The 18,320-nt window shown below is 38.5% G+C and overlaps 5 protein-coding genes across 8 annotated transcripts; all 5 read left to right on the forward strand.

The window, feature by feature from the left end:
* The first annotated feature begins 959 nt into the window (after positions 1-959).
* LOC18027666 (zinc finger A20 and AN1 domain-containing stress-associated protein 4) lies at positions 960-2,356 on the forward strand. Its single transcript, XM_006410742.2, has 2 exons — positions 960-1,190; positions 1,423-2,356. Exon 2 carries the CDS (start codon positions 1,502-1,504, stop codon positions 2,009-2,011), a length of 510 nt encoding a protein of 169 aa, XP_006410805.1. The 5' UTR covers positions 960-1,190; positions 1,423-1,501; the 3' UTR covers positions 2,012-2,356.
* A 1,860-nt stretch (positions 2,357-4,216) lies between these two features.
* LOC18027667 (CASP-like protein 4A3) lies at positions 4,217-6,251 on the forward strand. The gene is made up of 3 exons (XM_006410743.2): positions 4,217-4,865; positions 5,256-5,391; positions 5,859-6,251. The coding sequence occupies exons 1-3, from the start codon at positions 4,354-4,356 to the stop codon at positions 6,051-6,053; spliced, it is 843 nt and encodes a 280-aa protein (XP_006410806.2). The 5' UTR covers positions 4,217-4,353; the 3' UTR covers positions 6,054-6,251.
* A 569-nt stretch (positions 6,252-6,820) lies between these two features.
* LOC18027668 (GLABROUS1 enhancer-binding protein-like 3) lies at positions 6,821-9,258 on the forward strand. 3 transcript variants are annotated; one of them, XM_006410746.2, is made up of 9 exons: positions 6,821-7,202; positions 7,301-7,588; positions 7,703-7,771; positions 7,873-7,944; positions 8,058-8,114; positions 8,222-8,278; positions 8,388-8,444; positions 8,551-8,604; positions 8,712-9,258. In XM_006410746.2, exons 1-9 carry the CDS (start codon positions 6,969-6,971, stop codon positions 9,012-9,014), a joined length of 1,191 nt encoding a protein of 396 aa, XP_006410809.1. In that variant the 5' UTR covers positions 6,821-6,968; the 3' UTR covers positions 9,015-9,258. The 3 variants fall into 3 exon arrangements, with proteins under 3 accessions (XP_006410809.1, XP_006410807.1, XP_024003845.1); XM_006410744.2 differs by having other exon boundaries at positions 7,891-7,944; XM_024148077.1 differs by lacking the exon at positions 8,222-8,278.
* A 2,375-nt stretch (positions 9,259-11,633) lies between these two features.
* Positions 11,634-15,666, forward strand: LOC18027669 (serine/threonine-protein kinase KIPK2). 2 transcript variants are annotated; one of them, XM_024160928.1, is made up of 3 exons: positions 11,634-11,829; positions 12,442-14,542; positions 14,618-15,666. In XM_024160928.1, exons 2-3 carry the CDS (start codon positions 12,621-12,623, stop codon positions 15,474-15,476), a joined length of 2,781 nt encoding a protein of 926 aa, XP_024016696.1. In that variant the 5' UTR covers positions 11,634-11,829; positions 12,442-12,620; the 3' UTR covers positions 15,477-15,666. The 2 variants fall into 2 exon arrangements, with proteins under 2 accessions (XP_024016696.1, XP_006410810.1); XM_006410747.2 differs by having other exon boundaries at positions 11,634-11,779.
* A 453-nt stretch (positions 15,667-16,119) lies between these two features.
* On the forward strand, positions 16,120-18,206 carry LOC18027670 (probable LRR receptor-like serine/threonine-protein kinase RKF3). The gene has a single exon (XM_024160929.1). The coding sequence runs from the start codon at positions 16,228-16,230 to the stop codon at positions 18,091-18,093; it is 1,866 nt and encodes a 621-aa protein (XP_024016697.1). The 5' UTR covers positions 16,120-16,227; the 3' UTR covers positions 18,094-18,206.
* The last annotated feature ends 114 nt before the right edge of the window (positions 18,207-18,320 follow it).

Here is an 18,320-nt window from a genome sequence, read left to right on the forward strand (position 1 = left end):
AAAATTTATAAAGTATGATTGATCCTGCGATAAAGATCCTAGTCACTTTGACAAAGATTTGGAGTAAATGCAACTTGCTATCAGTGATTATGATAAAAACTCTTATGATAACCAACAAATGTAAAACAAGATACAAACATCATCCAAGTTTGGGCAAATTTAGACATTGGAGAGGTATCTGAATATATTTTTTTTATAAAAAGGAGAGAGAGAGAAGGATAAGATAGAGAGAGAGCGTACTAGTGGACGGAAAGAGAAGCTAAAGACTTTTCACATCTTTTTCTTTGCACGCATTTCTTTTTTTAATATTTTTTTTTGTGAATCCCTCATACACATTGCAACACATTTCACAAAAATATACTCGCTCTGTTTAGAATTATTTGATATTTTAGAAGATTTTTTTTTTCATAATTATTTGATGTTCTCACTTTTCAATGCAAAATTTAATGAATTTTTATAGTTTTTAACCTTTTATATTTTGCAGATTGTCTTTTTATTGGCTGAATAATATTTAAATGGATTATAAATAATATTTTTAGTATAGGAAAAATAAAAATTAAATGAATCTTTAAACTGTATGCAAAAACCTTAAACATCAAATAATTCTGAACAGAAGGAGTATAAAATATATAAACATCACTTCATTTTCATTTCTTGGTAAATTTCTAAAGAATTTCAAATTTCTAAAGGATGTTACAAAAAGTACCAACGCATTAATGTTTAATTGAAGTCATCAAGTCACTGTGAAATCTCTCAATTCATCCAATCTCTTTACTACAATTTTAGCTTTTGGAATTGTTGTTTCTCCAGAGATAAATTAATAGACCCATTTGAAACGCTATTGAATTTGGTTGCAGATTCCTAGTTTTCTTTTACCAAGGTATCAACACGGTTTCGATAACATTATATATTGGCACCACCAAACAAAAGTAACAACCATTACAAAAAAAAAAAAAAATCAGTGGGGTCTGTGTAATTGGAACTCTGAATTTTTTTGGAAAAAATATCATAGACTATATAATTAAAAAATAGAAGAATGATTTATTAAATTTTGTGCATTCATCATCATTTCGCCGTTGTTTTCTCTGAATTTTTTTTTGTAGTATGATATAAATATTTCTCTTTCTCTCTGCGCGTTTCACCCTTTATAGAAAAATCACTGAATCTTTCTTCTTCTTCTCCAAAAACAGGTTCAACAAATCTCTCTCTCTCTCTCTCTCTCCTCTGCTCCTTCTTTTTAATTATTTTCTCCAATCTTTTCGTCATTTCTGCTCTTTCTTGCTTTCTCATATTTGGTTGCCGAGAAAACGCAGGAAAATTTCTGCAGAGACTCGGTGACCAAAACATCAGATTTTTAAATTTCACTCTTCAAAAAAAAAATTCTGCATATTCCTAACCTCGTTGCTTGTCTTTTCTCTTCAGACGAACCTAATTTGGGTCAAATTTCTCGAGTTTTCTTTGAGATCTATCGTCGAAACGAAGCTTTTATATATATAATTTAATGGCGGAAGAACATCGATGTCAGGCGCCGGAAGGTCACCGTCTCTGTGTCAACAATTGCGGTTTCTTCGGAAGCTCAGCCACCATGAATCTCTGCTCCAATTGCTACGGCGATCTCTGCCTCGAGAAACAACAGCAAGCCTCCATGAAATCAACCGTCGAATCCTCTCTCTCCGTCGCATCTCCTCCGTCGCCGGAGATCGAGTCCATCCCCGCGACGATCTCACCCGTCCTCGATAATTACGCCGCGGAATTACAGATCCTGGCGACGGAGAAACCGATTCCGCAGATTCCGACGGAGCAGCCGCAGCAGCAACGGCCGAATCGATGCACCGTGTGCAGAAAACGGGTCGGGTTGACCGGATTCATGTGCCGGTGCGGGACGACTTTCTGTGGGACCCATAGGTACCCGGAGGTTCACGGATGCACGTTCGATTTCAAATCCGCCGGGCGCGAGGAGATCGCGAAGGCGAATCCGTTGGTCGTAGCCGCGAAGCTCCAGAAAATATGATGATCCGAATCCGAATCCGAACCCGTTGGGTTATACGTTGACCCGGTTCATCTTCGTCTCTCTCTTTTATCTCTCTCCGCGTTTTACTTACCGAGGAAAATCACACGATGGTCTCGGTGAATCTCAGCCGTTCATCATGTTTAAAACATATTATACTTTGTATTACGGACACGTGTTACGTGGTAAAGGTTGAGACGGTTTCGTTCATGTTTTCAATTATTTTCCGTTTTTTCTTCCCGGAAGAAATTAGAAGTGTTATAATTGTGTGGCTTTTGGCTTGTAAAAAAAGAAGATTTTTCTTTTGAGATATGAAGAAAATATATAAGATTGTGTCTCGCTTTTTAATCTTCTTTGTTTACAAAAAATGCCGACAGCAGAAAGATGGTTTCGTGCAATTGAAAGAAAGAAAGATTCTCAAACCGGTTAGCTTTTGGGTTGGAAATTCAGTGACATGAGGCCCAAAGTGTTTGTTTATGATAAAGATCAAAAGGGGCCTTAGGCCAATCGGCTTTTAACTAAAATTGGAGTTTGGACAAAGAGATTTGTTTTGAAAAGAAGAAGTTTATGGCTTCAGATTAATCCAGTAATAAAAACTTGAGCTACGTCCAGAGGCTCATGGTTTGAGTCTTTGAGACTATAGCGAGTAATGTCATTTTGTCTTCGCCGTACTCAAGTGGTATAGAAAAATACCAAGGTACGATATTGTAGTTCTTAAGATTGTGTTTATCAATCTAAGGTTGTTGCTTTATGGATTTTTGATTTTTCATATGCTGATTACTTGATTAGTGAACTGAAGAACTAATATTGGTTTAACTGAGCAAGTTTTTTTTTTTTTTATAATTAGGAAGTTCTAGACCTATACATTTCTTTAGGTTATATCTATTTAAATTTAAACCAGTCTTTAATAAGTCACCCGTCTTTAATAATTTATCTGTTTCAGCTGCCATTTGATCCTGAGACCTCTTGGATTACCCATGATACCTTTTCAGTCCAGTTATCGACCTCTGCTAGTTGAGCAAGTTGAGAAAGAAGTTTTATAAAGAAAATAAATATCGAATTCATTAGAGCTCTTCAAAATCAATCAACAAGCATACATTGAAAGTTCTCAATAAGCTAGATTAGTGTTTGACCTATCAAAGATTCAAAAACAAAATAAAATACTTGTATAAAATGTCTTTTCATATTTATACGGCCACTGATCGATAGAGAAGGCGACTGTTTTTTCGTCAAACAGTTATTAATCAGCTGACTATATAAAGAAATAAACATTTACTCCTTTCTACATATAGTTTGGTTCCAAAATAAGGTGAATATTTCATATATATGATATGTTGAGTTGTATATATATTGCATTGTTAGCAAGCTCGGTGTAGTTTTCACGGGTTAAAGAAGTAGACTTAACTCTACAATAAAGGTTGTCTCAGTCTACATGGTAAACAAGATCGATCTTTTTCATCTCAAAGAGTAACATATTTTCTATCTCAACTAAACACAATTTCGAATTTACAGAGTTATCTATTTAAAAAAAAAAATAGATAATAAACCGTATATCTATATTCGAGAGAAAACGTTAAAAGATTACCTACAAAGATGATAGTGATCATCAGATGTGGTGGAACATCGTCTATATGTGATATAGAAGTGTGTTTGTTTTGAGTTTTTTTGGTTCTACCATGACATCATACTACGGCAAAGAAATTACACCACGATAATCTCTCTCTTTTGTTGCTCAATCGAAATTCATCATTTTGTTTTTGTTGACAATTTGAGTTTCCTCTTCTTTTTCTTTTTCCTTTATCACTAGTTATAAACCTTTTATATACTATCTCAAGAAGCTCTTTTAGAGCCTGAGATCTATCTGTTTTAGATTTCCCTACATGGCTACATGCGTATATGAAAACCCGACATTCATTCGTTCAACCCTTAAAAATCAAATTTGAGCATGGCCATTTATTAGCTAGAGTCAAAACCAAAGGAAAAAAAAATATTGAAATCAAAACTATTAGGGGCACATTTTAAAAGCAAAACTATAAAAGCAGCATACAACCAAAATTATAGGTGGTGTTTAATGATAAATTAAAAAGATACGGGACAGTATATCAAACCAGACAAGACTCAGGGACAGTATACTAAATAATCTTCCAAAGTCTTCTTCTTTTGTTTGATTCTCATTCTCATTCTGACTTAACACTTTTGTACCTTTTTCGCTTCAATTTCACGCCTTTTCCTAAATTCGATTGCTTTGCTGGATCATCATCATTCCTCATCCTCAAAATTCGTCTCTCCGTCTCTCTTACATCGTTTTTATTTTCATTTCCGAAAAAAAATTCCTGATTTCTCCGATGAGATCTCCAGGAAAGCCGATGTCACCTTCTCCGACGGATACTTCAATGGCCATAGTGACTTTCGATAAGTCCACTACTCAGTACTCTTCGTCTCCGTCGCCGCCACATTCACTTGATCATTCCAGTGAATCTGAGGAAGACGATAAATGTAGACTCGAGAGCAGGAGGAACAAGATTCCGGCGAAAGAAGAAGCAAAGGCTGAGGAAACTCCATCTCCGATTGTGGTAGCTCACAATCACAATCACAATCGCTCTGTGAAAGAATTCGTTACTCCTGTGGTGACGACGAGGAAGAGTGCACGAGTGGGTTCCGGAAGAGGCAATGGACAACGATCAGGAGCTGTTTTGGCTATCCTGAGGAGATCCAAGAGAGAGGAGGTAGTAAAGTATTCAGCTTTAGGGTTTCGGCTAAGTGAGGTCGTTCTGGCTTTGATTTCTTTCTCAGTCATGGCTGCTGATAAAACCCAAGGTTGGAGTGGCGATTCTTTCGATCGTTACAAGGAGTATAGGTATCTTCTTCTTTTTCTCAGATGGTGATGTTCTTGAATCTGGGTTCGGGGTTTAGTGTCAGGGTTTAGGGGTTTGAATTGTTTGAAGCTGAATCACCATTGTTGGGTATCTGTTAAGCAATCTGGGTACATGTGAACTGTCTTCAACGCTTGCTTGGTTGAATCTGTAACTTCTGGAAAAAAAGTTTGGATCTTTTTGTATGCAATCACATGAGCTATGGAGTGTATGTTTTGGTTGAATTTGCTGAAGGTCTTAGGCAGTAAAATTCGGTTTTAAGTTTCAATTTTATATTTGGCTGTCTTTCTCCAACGCTTGCAATCAGTTTTATTATGTTTTTGATTTTGATACTAAAGTGACATCTATTGTTTAATCTTCTGATATGGTGACAGGTTTTGTCTGTCTATGAACGTGGTTGCTTTTGTATATTCTGCTTTTCAAGCATGTGACTTAGCGTACTATCTTGTGAAAGAGAAGCACTTGATCAACCACCACCTTCGACCTCTGTTTGAGTTCATCATAGATCAGGCAAGTCATTAACTTACTATCATTTGCCATTCTAAAGGTCCTTATATTGCATTCTCTATGGTATTGTTACTTTCATTCTTCTAGTCTAGGATCTACTTGGGCTGCATCTTGATGTTGAAAAGAATTGGTTATTAATAATTCCTGAAACATTTTGACTTGCACTTTCAGCTGGTGTTACCCTGTCTCCTGTGAGGCAAAGAAAAACACTTTGTGGTTAAAGTCCAATAGTTGTTGAACACTTACCAACTTTTCTTTTTGTTTCTTTTTTCCGTTATATAGCATTGGTGAATGTGAGTGTAATACTTGTTTAACCAAAGTACTCCCTCCATTACACAACTGAAATCTCCTATATGTTTTGTTTTTCAAACTCTCTTAAATCTCAGCAAATGCAATTCACAGCTACTTAGTTATAAGTTTGTGTACTGATTTAAGAAGAGTAGTTGCTTGTTTCTTGTGTTTGCTATCAGGTGCTTGCATATCTGCTTATATCTGCCTCAACCGCTGCAGTTACTCGTGTTGACGACTGGGTATCAAACTGGGGAAAAGACGAATTCACGGAGATGGCTAGTGCCTCGATTGCTATGTCCTTCTTGGCCTTCCTTGCATTTGCTTTCAGTTCCCTCATATCAGGCTATAACCTCTTTAACCAAGACTCTTTCTGATCGTCCCCATTTTTTGTACAGTTGTCCCAGACCCAAGAAAACACTCCTTGTGTGAATGTATTTATATATTCTTAGAAATAAAGATCAGTACATCTTAGCATTGTAATTATTATTCTATTTATGAGATTTTGTCGACTATAAAGGATTCAAGACACTGTAATATTTGAGGTTGATGAGCATAAAGATCTCTTTTAATTATTCTGTTGTCAACAGCGTTACAAAGTGTAGATACAGCTTACATGTAATCTCTTAATTTAAGAAGAAGAGAATATGAAATAAATGGAAACTGCAATAATTACTCAATATCAAATCATTATGTCAATGATTTCCTTTTCAACTCCATCACAATCGCAACCAATTCTATACAGAACTATACATATCTTAGATTCTCCTTCCTTCAAGATGGGTTTGGAAAATGAAAACTTGAACCATTCGGTTAAACTGAACCACAAGCTGAACCAGACAAGGTTTCAAGAAACTGTGTAATAATCTTTGAGGTTCGTTAATAAGAGAGTTCATCAAGCTAAAACCTTTATATTATTATTATTCTGTTAACAAAAACGTTACAAAACCTGAAAACATCTTAGCCAACTAATCAAAAATGGAACTTAAAAAACTCGAGCAAAACACACATTTCTATTCCGGGTCTTGAGCATATGGTTTATATTATTGTTCCTCTCTCCGTGATTTCTGAATGTGATAAAGGGTATTTTAGTCATTTACATTCGAGGACACTTGAAATTCTTACTAGTGGCGAAATATCAAGCGTCGATGAAATCTAAAAAGGCTTGCGCTTCCTCTCCGAGACTTTAGACACTGTGTTACTCGATTCTTCTCTAGTGACGAAAATTAGGGTTTTTTTCTTCTCCCAGATTTCGAAAACCTCGCCAAGTTCGATCTTTGATCACCGATCAAATGGTTTCTAAGAAGCGACTTACATGCAGAGATGATTCCGACGACTCAAGCTCGGATTGCCTCGAAATCCGACCCAGCGGCCTACCTCTGCCTTCGTCTCTTCTAACGAGGAAGCACGACGACGACATTTCCGGTACCGAGACCATGCTCAGGAAGAGAAAACAGGCGAAGACAATTGCATCTTCCTCCTCGAAGATGATCTGGAGCAAAAACGAAGAACTCGTTATTCTCGGGGTTTGTTAATTCTCTATCTATTGTTTGTTTTATTTATATTCTTCTTTACTCTGATTTTTACTTATTACTCTCTATTTGTGTGTTTGTGTGTGGAAAAGAGTATTGTAGACTATGAAAAGGAAACCAAAATGAGCTACAGATCTGACTGGGATGGTTTCTACGGATATGTCAAAGATTTCATAGAAGCGAACTTCTCTAAACAGCAGCTCATGGATAAGATCAAGAACTTGAAGAAGAGGTTTTTAAATAACCAGGCGAGATCTATCAAAGGGAAAGGACTTTCCTTTACTAATACTGACGACGATGAAATCTTCAAAACGTCAATGATCATATGGGCCACAAATGAAACAGAGCGTGCTTCTAATGAGAATATCGACCAAGCCAAGGTGAGTTAGTGTTCCTTTTATTTTTACCAATCTCTTTACTTCCATCTCAAAACGTTATTGTAAAATTTGATATTACGAATGCGTTAATGATCTTGTATTCTTCTTTTGAATAAGGATGTGCCTTGTGTGGAGCATGAAAGTGCTGATGAGAATGATGAGAATATGGACCAAGCAACTGCAAAGGTAGTGAGTTTTTGTTCTGCTCTTACAATCTCCTTATTAGTTATCACCATCTCGAAACATTATGTGGAATTTGATATTACGAATCCGTAATTGATCTTAAGGTTATTGATTTGAATAAGGATGTGCCTTCTGAGGAGAATGAGCTGGTTAATGAGAATATGGACCCAGCACAGGTATTGAGTCTTTGTACTGCTCTTAGAATCTCCTTATTATCATCTTTAAACATTATGTAAAATTCGATAATATTAATAATGTGTAATGATCTTCGCTTCTTGTTTTGAACAAGGATGTGCCTTTTGCGGAGCATGCGCAAGCTAATGAGAATATGGAGCAAGAAAATGAAGTTAGTCTTTGTTCTGTTCTACAAAGCTCTTTACTATTATCTAAAAACAATATGTAAATTTGATATTACTAATGCGTAATTGATCTTATATTCTTGTTTTGAATAAGGATGTGCCTTACGCGGAGCATGAACAAGTTGATGAGAATATGGACCAAGAAAATGAAGTAAGAGTTTGTTATGTTCTACTAAGCTCTTTATTATTATCTCAAAACAATATGTAAATTTGATATTACTTGTGCGTAACTGATCTTATATATTCTTCTTTTGAATAAGGATGTGCCTTATGCGGAGCATGAACGAGTTGATGAGAATGTGGACCAAGAAAATGTGGTGAGTGTTTGTTCTGTTCTACCAAGCTCTTTATAACCATCACAAAACATACATATTGTAAAATTTACTAATGCGTAATTGATCTTATATTCTTGTTTTTAATAAGGATGTGCCTAATGCGGAGCATGAACAAGCTAATGAGAATATGGACCAAGAAAATGTAAGGAGTGTTTGTTCTGTTCGACCAAGCTCATTACAATTTCAAAACATTATGTAAAGTTTGATAGTACTAATTCGGAATTGATCTGAATTCTTGTTTTGAATAAGGATGTGCCTGACGTGGAGCATGAGCCGGTGAGTGACATAACTTTGGAGAATGGTAAAGGTGAGGACGAGGAGGGTGAGGAAGCTGGTGTGGATGAGATGGCTACTCTGCAGGATGCACTTGAGGCGATGACATGGTATCAGAGTTTTGGTCAATATCAACAGAATCGACTGCGTCAGAATTTAAAGAACATTGGAGCGCAAAGAAGAAAAGAGCTAGCTGATGAATGGAAGGCATTGCTTGGCGAGGAGATGAGATTGTATGCCAGGAAACTGACTTTAGCCGCAAGGCTTGCAAGCGCATGATATGCTTCTTGATTCAAGGATCAAAAAAGTTCAGCTTTTGGGTTGATTTAGATGTGTTAGGTTCTTGCTATTAATATCTTTTGTTGTGTTCAAAGCCATCTTTTAGACTTTCTAATTACCGTATGCTAAAAAAAAGTTGTGGCTTCTTTTGTCTTTAGGGTGTGAGTGATTTTGTGTTAATCAGTGTGACTCTGTGTTGTATGTTTCTGTAATGAATGTATAATATTTAGTATCGTTTAGTTTCTATGCTAAAACAGGAAACGATATTTGATTAAGAGAGAATATGAAAGAACGATGAAACGAATAGAATCAGGAGAAAGAAATCTCCTTACAGTAAAGACTTAAAGTTAATAGAAGATGATGAATTAATAAGTAGGTGGACCAAAGAAGAGAAAGTTTCTTCTCTGTGTCCTCATCTTGGGCTTCGACGAGATTTGGGCGTTGCTGCTACAAGCATCTCTTTCTCCATTTGAGCTGAACCGAAGACTAAACCGACTTAAAAGTGTATACCGAAATCGACTCTTCACGACTTTTAGTGATAATTTTTTATATATCTTTCACTAACAAGTAACAACCATTCCAACTGTCAAATGTCAATTCTTTGTCAACTAATAGTAATAGAATCGTCAGTGATTTCGGGAGAAAAACAAATTTACTGTAGGAATTCAAGTTACTGAAGTATAATCGTAGAGATGGACGAGATCCAAAGAGTCAAAGACCAAAGTCATTTATCTTCTAAAATCAGTTAAACAGTGCATTTCATGTAATGTTATGTTAGACGGCCCGCTATATTTTGAATGGAATTGTGGAGTGATGATAATCATATAATTTCGAGATTTGGCTAATCATAATGTGGAATGTCGTTCAAAAGGCTTTTTGATAAACATAAAAAGGTAATAATAATATGCGTCCAAGAGAAAAAGAACATAAGAGCACCTCTAAGGGAGGTCTCTTAAGAGAATCTCAGGCTAATTAAACATTAAAATTAAAGATAAAATAGTTTTTAAAGTGAGAAACGGTTCTCATTTTAAAAGATTTAATTGATCCTGAGAGACTCTGACGTGTCAAAATATGATTGCCTAAGGCATAATTATATTTTTTTATTTTATTTTTGCACCATCCAATTCTCTCTCTTCAGGAATCGTTTGATAAAAAATTGTTCTTCTTCATCGCGATGAAGACAGGGAGCTCTGCAAATCGATGCGAAAAAAATATTGTCTCCTTCATGCATGTCAAGTCGATTTGAGTCATGGCGAGGTAGTTCTGCAAATTTCTGGGTTTAGAAAGAGTTGGAGAGATGGAAAGCTGGGTAAATTTCTTTGGATTTCTTCAATTTTTGTCTGGATTCATCCCAATTTCTTAGATAAATTGAGTAGTTAAGGAATCATCTTACATTTATCAGATTGGGTTTCGATTATAGATTTGTTAGATGGATCGAATTTTTTCTTATGTGTGATTTGGGAATTCATCAACTGGTTTCTGAATTTTGATATATATTTTTTTTGTTCCAAGAGACCCTCATTAGAGGCTTCAAAACTTAAACACATTTATAAAGAATCTTATTTGTAAAAGAAACAAACAAAATATTAAAAAATTAGATGAGAACTCTTTAGAAGATCTCTCCATTGGAGATGGTCTAAGAAATTAGATACGTCATCAAAGAAAAAACAGAGCTCACATCAAACCAAAAAAGCACATATCGGTCACTCGTATTTTCTGACAATTTTGTTCCCCGATAATTGATAGATTTGTCATATATATATATATATATAAAAGACATCTAATTGTTTGAAAGGAAAACAAACAAATCTAACGTGTGGTGCGCATATATCTTCTACCCTCCATGGCTTGGTAGCCTGTCCTCTGGTTTGCGAAGACACTTACAATGCAACGCGTGACGTGTATGATGCTCGAGCTACGCATTTATCGAAATTGATAACAAAAGAACAAGTGTTTAAGCCAACAATCGAATTTTTCTCACATGCTCGACTCTATGTAGTGGATCGTCTTAAGTAATAAAAAAAGTTTTGGCCCATAATTATAAAACAATCATAACAAGATGTTCTGTTACTTGAATCCTTGAGCCGATGTCCATCATAAATTAAGAACTATACTTAGTTACATACCACTACATTAATGTTTTATGATTTTTTTTTATTTTTTATTTTTGACAAAGGTTTTATGAGTTTTAGTCCAGGATCGACTATCTTTTTGTTTTTGCCCATGTGCCATTTTTTCAACTTGTGATAAGATAATTTTTTCGCTGTCAAACAAAAAGACCATAGATTAAAATTAAAAGACCATAGATTAAAATTAAAAGAAAATTGAAATTATCTTTCGTTTTAGTTATTTGGTCGGCAAATAGAGAGAAGGTAAACTATACAAGTTTTAAAAGAAAAGGAAAAAAATAACGAAATGCTACAATAAATTTTCGAAAAGAGAGTGATGTGAAATGTGTAATAAAGACGGAAAGAAAATAAGAAAAAGGAAACGACGAATTTGGACGTAATTTTCAGCGAAACATGAGACCCGCAAACATATGCTTCGGGTCCCACTTCGCCTTTCAACTTTATCATTACACTGAGAACACAACTCTTCTCCGAACGCTAAACACCAAAATCCTCCAATTTTTTTTTTTTTTAAAAAAGACATTTTTACTCTCTTTGTTGATTCTCTTCAAGCTCTAGCCATTTAGGGTTTTTTGTTTTTGTTTTGGGTAGTCTCTATGAGTCTCTGGAACCTATTTTGCCCACTAATGTTCTTGGGTACGCCTTTCTTCTCTTCTATCTTGGGCAATGAGCTTGTGCAATACATAGTGAGCTTCATTTTCTTTTTCATTGTTCTCGCATCTTACTGGATTTGATGTGAATCACTTTGAATCTCTTGATAATTTTGCCATCTTCGATATATATTTTTTAAGGTTGAATCTTCACTTCAGCTACTGTTCTTACTTCTTAGCATTCTGCTTATTTTAGCTTCAATGAGATCTGGGATCGAGATTTTTAATTTTTTTAAAAAATTTGATTTAAGAAGGTCTTCGTTCTCGCTGGATTTGGTTAAGACTTGAATCTTCATATTTTACTTTTTTTTTTCTCCTTTATCAATGTGATTGATAGGTCCATCGAAATCTCCCAAAAAATGTGTTCTTTCTGATTATTAAAGTCTAAAGTACCTAGCTTTACCTCTGTAGGGTTCATCATTTGAGTCTATAACTATGATTACTTCACCTGTTCAGTTTCCTTTTTGGATCTTTAGCTTCCCTTTGCGTCTCCAGCTCCTTACTTTGATCATTGCATTTCTCTGTTACATCTTCCTTTTTTTACTCAAATAGACATTGCTCTTTGTTTGGAACATTGTTGTTTGATTCATTTGTAATAATATTTTCGAGTTACTTCTGGTTTGATTCAAATGATTGTGATTGTTGCAGGTTTTTGTACTCGGACGTTTTAGAATGAATCAAGGAAGATGAGTCTCTCATGGTGTTTCAGAACAAAGTCCTTGCATGATCTGAAGTACTTCTTGTTGTGTCTGAAATCTGGGACTAATATCAGCATGAGAGAAGCTCCACTGTTTAAAAAGCTGTATTGATAAAGTAACTCATTGCAAATGGGATCGTTAGCGGGTGCTTGTGAAATTGTTGAGGAGAAGGATGTGGTCAGGTTGGCTAAACATTCTAGCAGATATTGTGAGACAGCATTGCGATCAAGCAAAGATATGGAGCGTCATGCACTAAAACAAGGTTCTATGGAGTATGACATTGATCAGCTTTTCCAGTCTATAACTATAAAACCATCACCCGGGAGAGTGATGGGCTCTTCTTTTCATCATCTTGAGACGAGCGCAAGCGCTGGTCCGAGCAGGAGCACAAGCCCTTCGAACAAAAGTGCTATGAAAAAGCCCTTTCCCATAGGTCCACCTCGATCACCAAGAGTTGGTCTCTCTGACTCAATTTCACTGAAGCAGGCCTTGAGAGATCTTTGCATATCAAAGGCTTCAGAAATGGCTGCTCAGAAACGGTTATCAAAATCTGCAGCTGCATCTCCGAGGGTTTCTGAAGCAGACAAGATACAGAGTCTTTACAGACAAGTTTTGAATGAGTCTGCTGGCAGGTCTGGTCTTCCTGTGGACAAGGGTAAGAGCTTGGTTGAAATATCTTTGACGCCTGTAGATGATATACCCAGCTCTTCCCAGAGTCTGCCTCAGCGGTTTGATGTCATTGAGACAGAGGCTTCGAACTCCATTTCTGAACCATCTCAGGCTGAAATCTTTCTCGGCGTAAATGGAAACAGATCCGGATTAAAGGCAATGGTAGAGACTTCCTCGCTGCATAAATCCAACATATCTGGATCTTCTTTCAGTTCTGCTAGTGGAGATTTTGAGATAGAGATAGATGAAAGTGCTGCATCTCCTCCTCATGTGGTCATTGAAGATGGTATAGTAGAAATAGACAAACATGTTAACTCGCTGCCTTTGTGTTCTGGCAGCAAAGTTGATGCTGAAGAGCTAGACAAGAGCATCGTCTCATCAGCTAGAGTGAAAAGTGAGCCAAATGCTCTGAACTCAGAGCTAATAGGGAGGTTGGATAACACATCTAGTTCAGGAACAGACAACAGAAAATCGGTAAGCAAGGTAACAAGAAGTAATATCCCACGTCCCAAACCCCGGCCAAAAAGAAAGCTTTTGGTTAAGAAGAAGTTAAGAATCGCTGTAGCTTCTGCCTCAAAACTAATCGACAAAGATGATACTTCCACAGAGCCTAGTGCAAGTGAACTTCTGTGCCAGAAATGCAACTGTGCGTTGAAGAGCTCCAGCACTGACAACCACCCGCCCACAAATACTACTTATAATACTGAGAAATGCTCAAACGGCTCTTTCTCAAAAAATGGCAGTATAGAAGCAAATCAGGGATCACTCGCAAGCTCTCATCTCATTCGCATTGTGAAGTCTAATAAAGAGGCCAACAAGGGCTCCTCCGATTCTTGTGGAAAAGGTGATACGGATGAGCAGAAAAGAGAGAATCCAACTTTTAGCGAAAAGTTCGAATTCTCTTTGAGCTCAAAGGATAGCCTAGGGGATTACAGCAGCAGCACAAGCATGAGTGAAGAGAGCAATCTGAGCAGGTTTAGCTGTGGCAATAAACCTCACATGTCTATGGATGTGAGATGGGAAGCAATTAAGCACGTCAAGTTGCAGTATGGCTCTTTAGGACTCCGACATTTCAACCTTTTGAAAAAGCTTGGTTGTGGAGATATAGGAACAGTTTATCTTGCTGAGCTGGTTGGTACAAACTGCCTGTTCGCCATAAAGGTCATGGACATCGAGTTCTTGGCCCGGCGGAAAAAGACACCTAGGGCACAGGCGGAACGTGTAATCCTTAAAATGTTGGACCATCCTTTTCTGCCTACCTTGTATGCGCAGTTCACTTCGGATAATTTATCGTGTCTGGTAATGGAGTATTGTCCCGGTGGTGATCTTCATGTCCTGAGGCAAAAACAGCTCAGTAGGTGTTTCTCCGAACCAGCAGCTAGGTAAAGATTACTTACACATCGTTATTACGAATTTGTTATGATCGCACAAGTAAAAATGATGACTTTTGTTCACAGGTTCTATGTAGCAGAAGTCCTTCTTGCGCTGGAGTATTTACACATGCTTGGTGTTATATACCGAGATTTGAAACCAGAGAACATTCTAGTCCGAGAAGATGGTCACATCATGCTTACAGATTTTGACCTCTCACTCAGATGTGCGGTGAACCCGACTCTTCTCAGATCAACTTCTCCACCCGGGAAAGATCCAGCAAGAATGTCGGGTCCATACAACACATCCAACTGCATACAACCTCTATGTATTGAACCATCGTGTCGGGTCCCATGTTTCACCCCTAGACTGCTCTCATCAACCGGAGGCTCAAGAAAACCGAAAAGGCCTGATCTTTTGACACAACAGCTGAGATCACTGCCTCAGCTTGTGGCTGAACCAACGGAAGCAAGATCGAATTCGTTTGTAGGAACGCACGAGTACTTAGCACCGGAGATCATTAAAGGAGAAGGACACGGTGCTGCAGTAGACTGGTGGACGTTCGGTGTCCTTCTTTATGAGCTCTTATACGGGAAGACACCTTTCAAAGGCTACGACAATGAGGAGACACTGTCCAACGTTGTGTTTAAGAACCTCAAGTTTCCTGATAGCCCGCTTGTGAGCTCACAGGCAAAGGATTTGATCAGAAGGTTGCTTATGAAGGATCCAGAGAGCCGACTCGGGTCAGAGAAAGGAGCTGCAGAGATCAAGAGACATCATTTCTTTGAAGGGTTGAATTGGGCTCTCATCCGCTGCGCTGTACCGCCTGAGCTACCGGATATCTATGAGAATGGTGCAACGGAAGCGACTTCTCCTCAGGGGAATAATGATGGGTATCTTGAATGTAAAGCCATGGGAGATCATCTTGAGTTCGAGTTGTTTTAGGGGATAGAGAAAAGACAAAGATGGTCTAAGTTGTTGTAATACATTTCTAAGTCTAATAAGGTAAGTTTGGCCTCTTTTTCTTTACTTTTCCATTGGCGTGACTGCTTTGTTTTGGGATTGTGTCAAAGGCAAAGCAATGTCCTTCATAAAGGTTGAAGAAAGAAGAAGAGATTTGGGTCGTTTAGTTTAAACGGAGGATTATGTTGGGCTCTTTTTGGGCTTTTGCGTCTTCGTACTAATGCTCCAAATTCGGACACAAAACTTTATTTACAGTAGTAATATATACTAGCTATAAATTATTGCCACATGGCAGATGATATAAAGACACGTATGGATTTTATATAATGTTGTCCCACATTTGTTATATAAATTAATGCAATTAGGCCTGAATACAAAAAGTAAAAAACAGTAATGGAAAAGTTAGAACTTGGATCCAATCAAATAATTTTTAGTATTATCATCATCATCCTCTCATCAGATTACCACTAACAACCATTTGAATAATATGTATGAAGGAAAGTTCTCATGCAATTTCGTAGATCATGTGATGTTTGACCAAAGAAGAATTTTGTTTTTTGTGCCAAGTTATATTATTTTACACACAAACACACAATACACTTGAGAGAATGTGTAATTTGGTCAATGATGATGAAAAATAATGAAAGATGTTCCTATTAGGAAAACAAGTCAATTAACTGTAATCCTCTCTCTTCCCTTATTCCTTTTCGCCGGCGTCTGATTCCTGCCGACGATGTTTCTCCGTCGAAGCGCCGTCGTCTATACACTACTCTTCACCATAACAGCCTCCTCCTTAGTCGCAGCTCAGAACTCTTCATGTCCTCTCGACTTTTCCGTTCTGCAACCGTTCCGGCGACCTAGCCCCGACGGCGCCACCACCTGCCAATACCTCCTCCAAGGTCTGCGTCTCCTCTACTCTCACCATCTCCGGCAGACTGGCTCTTTCCTCCCGCCGTCCGATTCAGCCGCCTCTTGCTGGGCTGCTTTACAGTCGTCGATCGCCGGATTTCTCCCTCGCTTCGATGTCCGGTCTAGATGTGGTTTCCAGACGCCGTGGATCTCACAGGGATGCATGAACATCACCACCAGGTCTCAATTCGAATCCCTAATCCCTAATTCCACTCTCACCACGGCCGTGATGCGCTGCAACCTCTCCCTTGAGAGCAATACACCTTGCGCCTCCTGCACTCAGAGCTTGTCCTCGTTTCAGGCCTTTCTCACCGGAACTTCCGTCGGAAATGTCTCCGATTGTGCAGCTTTCCCGTCGATTTACGCCGCTGCTCACGCTAACCGGTACGGCCCTACGGACAAAGGCACAGCGAAATGCTTGTTTCAGCTCGATCTGGCTTCTGGAAGCTCCGGGAAGAACGGGAAGAAGATGGTGAAGATATTAGTTCCATTACTTGCTGCTGTGTTGCTCGTTGCCTCTGCTTGGCTCTTCTGGTATTACAGGAGGAAAAGGAAAGATTTTGATCGGAGGAAGATGAAGAAGCAGCGAGATAGTTTAGAAGCGGGTATTACTCAATCTAGGCTAGACTCAATGAGCGGGAGCACAACTTTGGTTAAATTCAGCTTCGAAGAGATCAAGAAAGCGACCAACAGTTTCTCAAGGAACAACATCATAGGCAGGGGAGGTTACGGGAACGTGTTCAAGGGCGTGTTGCAAGACGGCACCGAGGTTGCTTTCAAGAGGTTCAAGAACTGTTCCGCTGGTGGTGACGCCAACTTCGCTCATGAAGTTGAGGTCATCGCGAGCATACGCCACGTGAATCTTCTGGCACTGAGAGGCTACTGCACAGCGACTACGCCTTACGAAGGTCACCAGAGGATCATAGTGTGTGATCTTGTGAGTAATGGTAGTCTCCACGACCATCTCTTTGGAGACTTGGAGACTCAGCTTTCTTGGCCTTTAAGACAGAGGATCGCGCTTGGGATGGCGAGAGGACTGGCTTACCTACACTACGGAGCACAACCTTCAATCATCCACAGGGATATCAAGGCTAGTAACATTCTCTTGGACGAGAGGTTTGAGGCCAAAGTTGCAGACTTTGGACTAGCCAAGTTCAACCCTGAAGGAATGACTCATATGAGCACGAGGGTCGCAGGAACAATGGGGTACGTAGCGCCAGAGTACGCTCTGTACGGGCAATTGACAGAGAAGAGCGATGTGTACAGCTTTGGTGTGGTGCTTCTAGAGCTTCTGAGTAGGAGAAAGGCGATTGTGACAGACGACGATGGCCAGCCTGTGTCGGTGGCTGACTGGGCGTGGTCATTGGTCAGAGAAGGGCAGACTTTGGACGTGGTGGAAGACGGGATGCCTGAGAAGGGATCTCCGGAGGTTTTGGAGAAGTATGTGCTGATAGCAGTGCTTTGCTCTCACCCTCAGCTACACGCAAGACCAACAATGGATCAAGTGGTGAAAATGCTGGAGAGTAATGAGTTCACTGTTATCTCTATACCTCAACGACCAATCCCTCTGGTGGCTCGTAGGGATGAGATTGACCTCTCTGTTAGTAGCAGCAGCGGCTCTGGGAAGCTGACTAGCCCCACGGGATATCAAGCCTTCTCTTTCGGAGCTGATGCATCCCAACACAAATAGCTCTTATGTTTTTTCTCCCAACTTGTAAATAGTGTTAGTGTGCATTTAATTCATTCTTTGATGATGGTTCTCCTCTGTCACTTACGCATGATATACCGCTCCAATAAATTCATGTCTTCTAATTTCTATCAGCTGCTGCATGGCAATACCAATACCGGTTGAATCAGGCTTCAAACGAGAGAAAACTGAAAGATGTATATACATGTGTAAAGTATATTTAGAGACAA

This window comes from Eutrema salsugineum, unplaced genomic scaffold (assembly GCF_000478725.1).
Source record: "Eutrema salsugineum unplaced genomic scaffold, Eutsalg1_0 scaffold_10, whole genome shotgun sequence".
Classification (NCBI taxonomy): Eukaryota; Viridiplantae; Streptophyta; class Magnoliopsida; order Brassicales; family Brassicaceae; genus Eutrema; species Eutrema salsugineum.

Bases quoted from the DNA above. Each gene is read 5' to 3' on its own strand.
- LOC18027670 (XM_024160929.1), top strand. From the start codon at position 16,228: ATGTTTCTCCGTCGAAGCGCCGTCGTCTATACACTACTCTTCACCATA.
- LOC18027668 (XM_006410746.2), top strand. From the start codon at position 6,969: ATGGTTTCTAAGAAGCGACTTACATGCAGAGATGATTCCGACGACTCA. The intron at 8,279-8,387 runs GTAAGAGTTTGT...CTTTTGAATAAG, and splicing joins ATATGGACCAAGAAAATGAA to GATGTGCCTTATGCGGAGCA. The intron at 8,445-8,550 runs GTGAGTGTTTGT...GTTTTTAATAAG, and splicing joins ATGTGGACCAAGAAAATGTG to GATGTGCCTAATGCGGAGCA.
- LOC18027666 (XM_006410742.2), top strand. From the start codon at position 1,502: ATGGCGGAAGAACATCGATGTCAGGCGCCGGAAGGTCACCGTCTCTGT.
- LOC18027669 (XM_024160928.1), top strand. From the start codon at position 12,621: ATGGGATCGTTAGCGGGTGCTTGTGAAATTGTTGAGGAGAAGGATGTG. The intron at 14,543-14,617 runs GTAAAGATTACT...TTTTGTTCACAG, and splicing joins TTCTCCGAACCAGCAGCTAG to GTTCTATGTAGCAGAAGTCC.
- LOC18027667 (XM_006410743.2), top strand. From the start codon at position 4,354: ATGAGATCTCCAGGAAAGCCGATGTCACCTTCTCCGACGGATACTTCA. The intron at 4,866-5,255 runs GTATCTTCTTCT...ATATGGTGACAG, and splicing joins GATCGTTACAAGGAGTATAG to GTTTTGTCTGTCTATGAACG. The intron at 5,392-5,858 runs GCAAGTCATTAA...GTTTGCTATCAG, and splicing joins TTGAGTTCATCATAGATCAG to GTGCTTGCATATCTGCTTAT.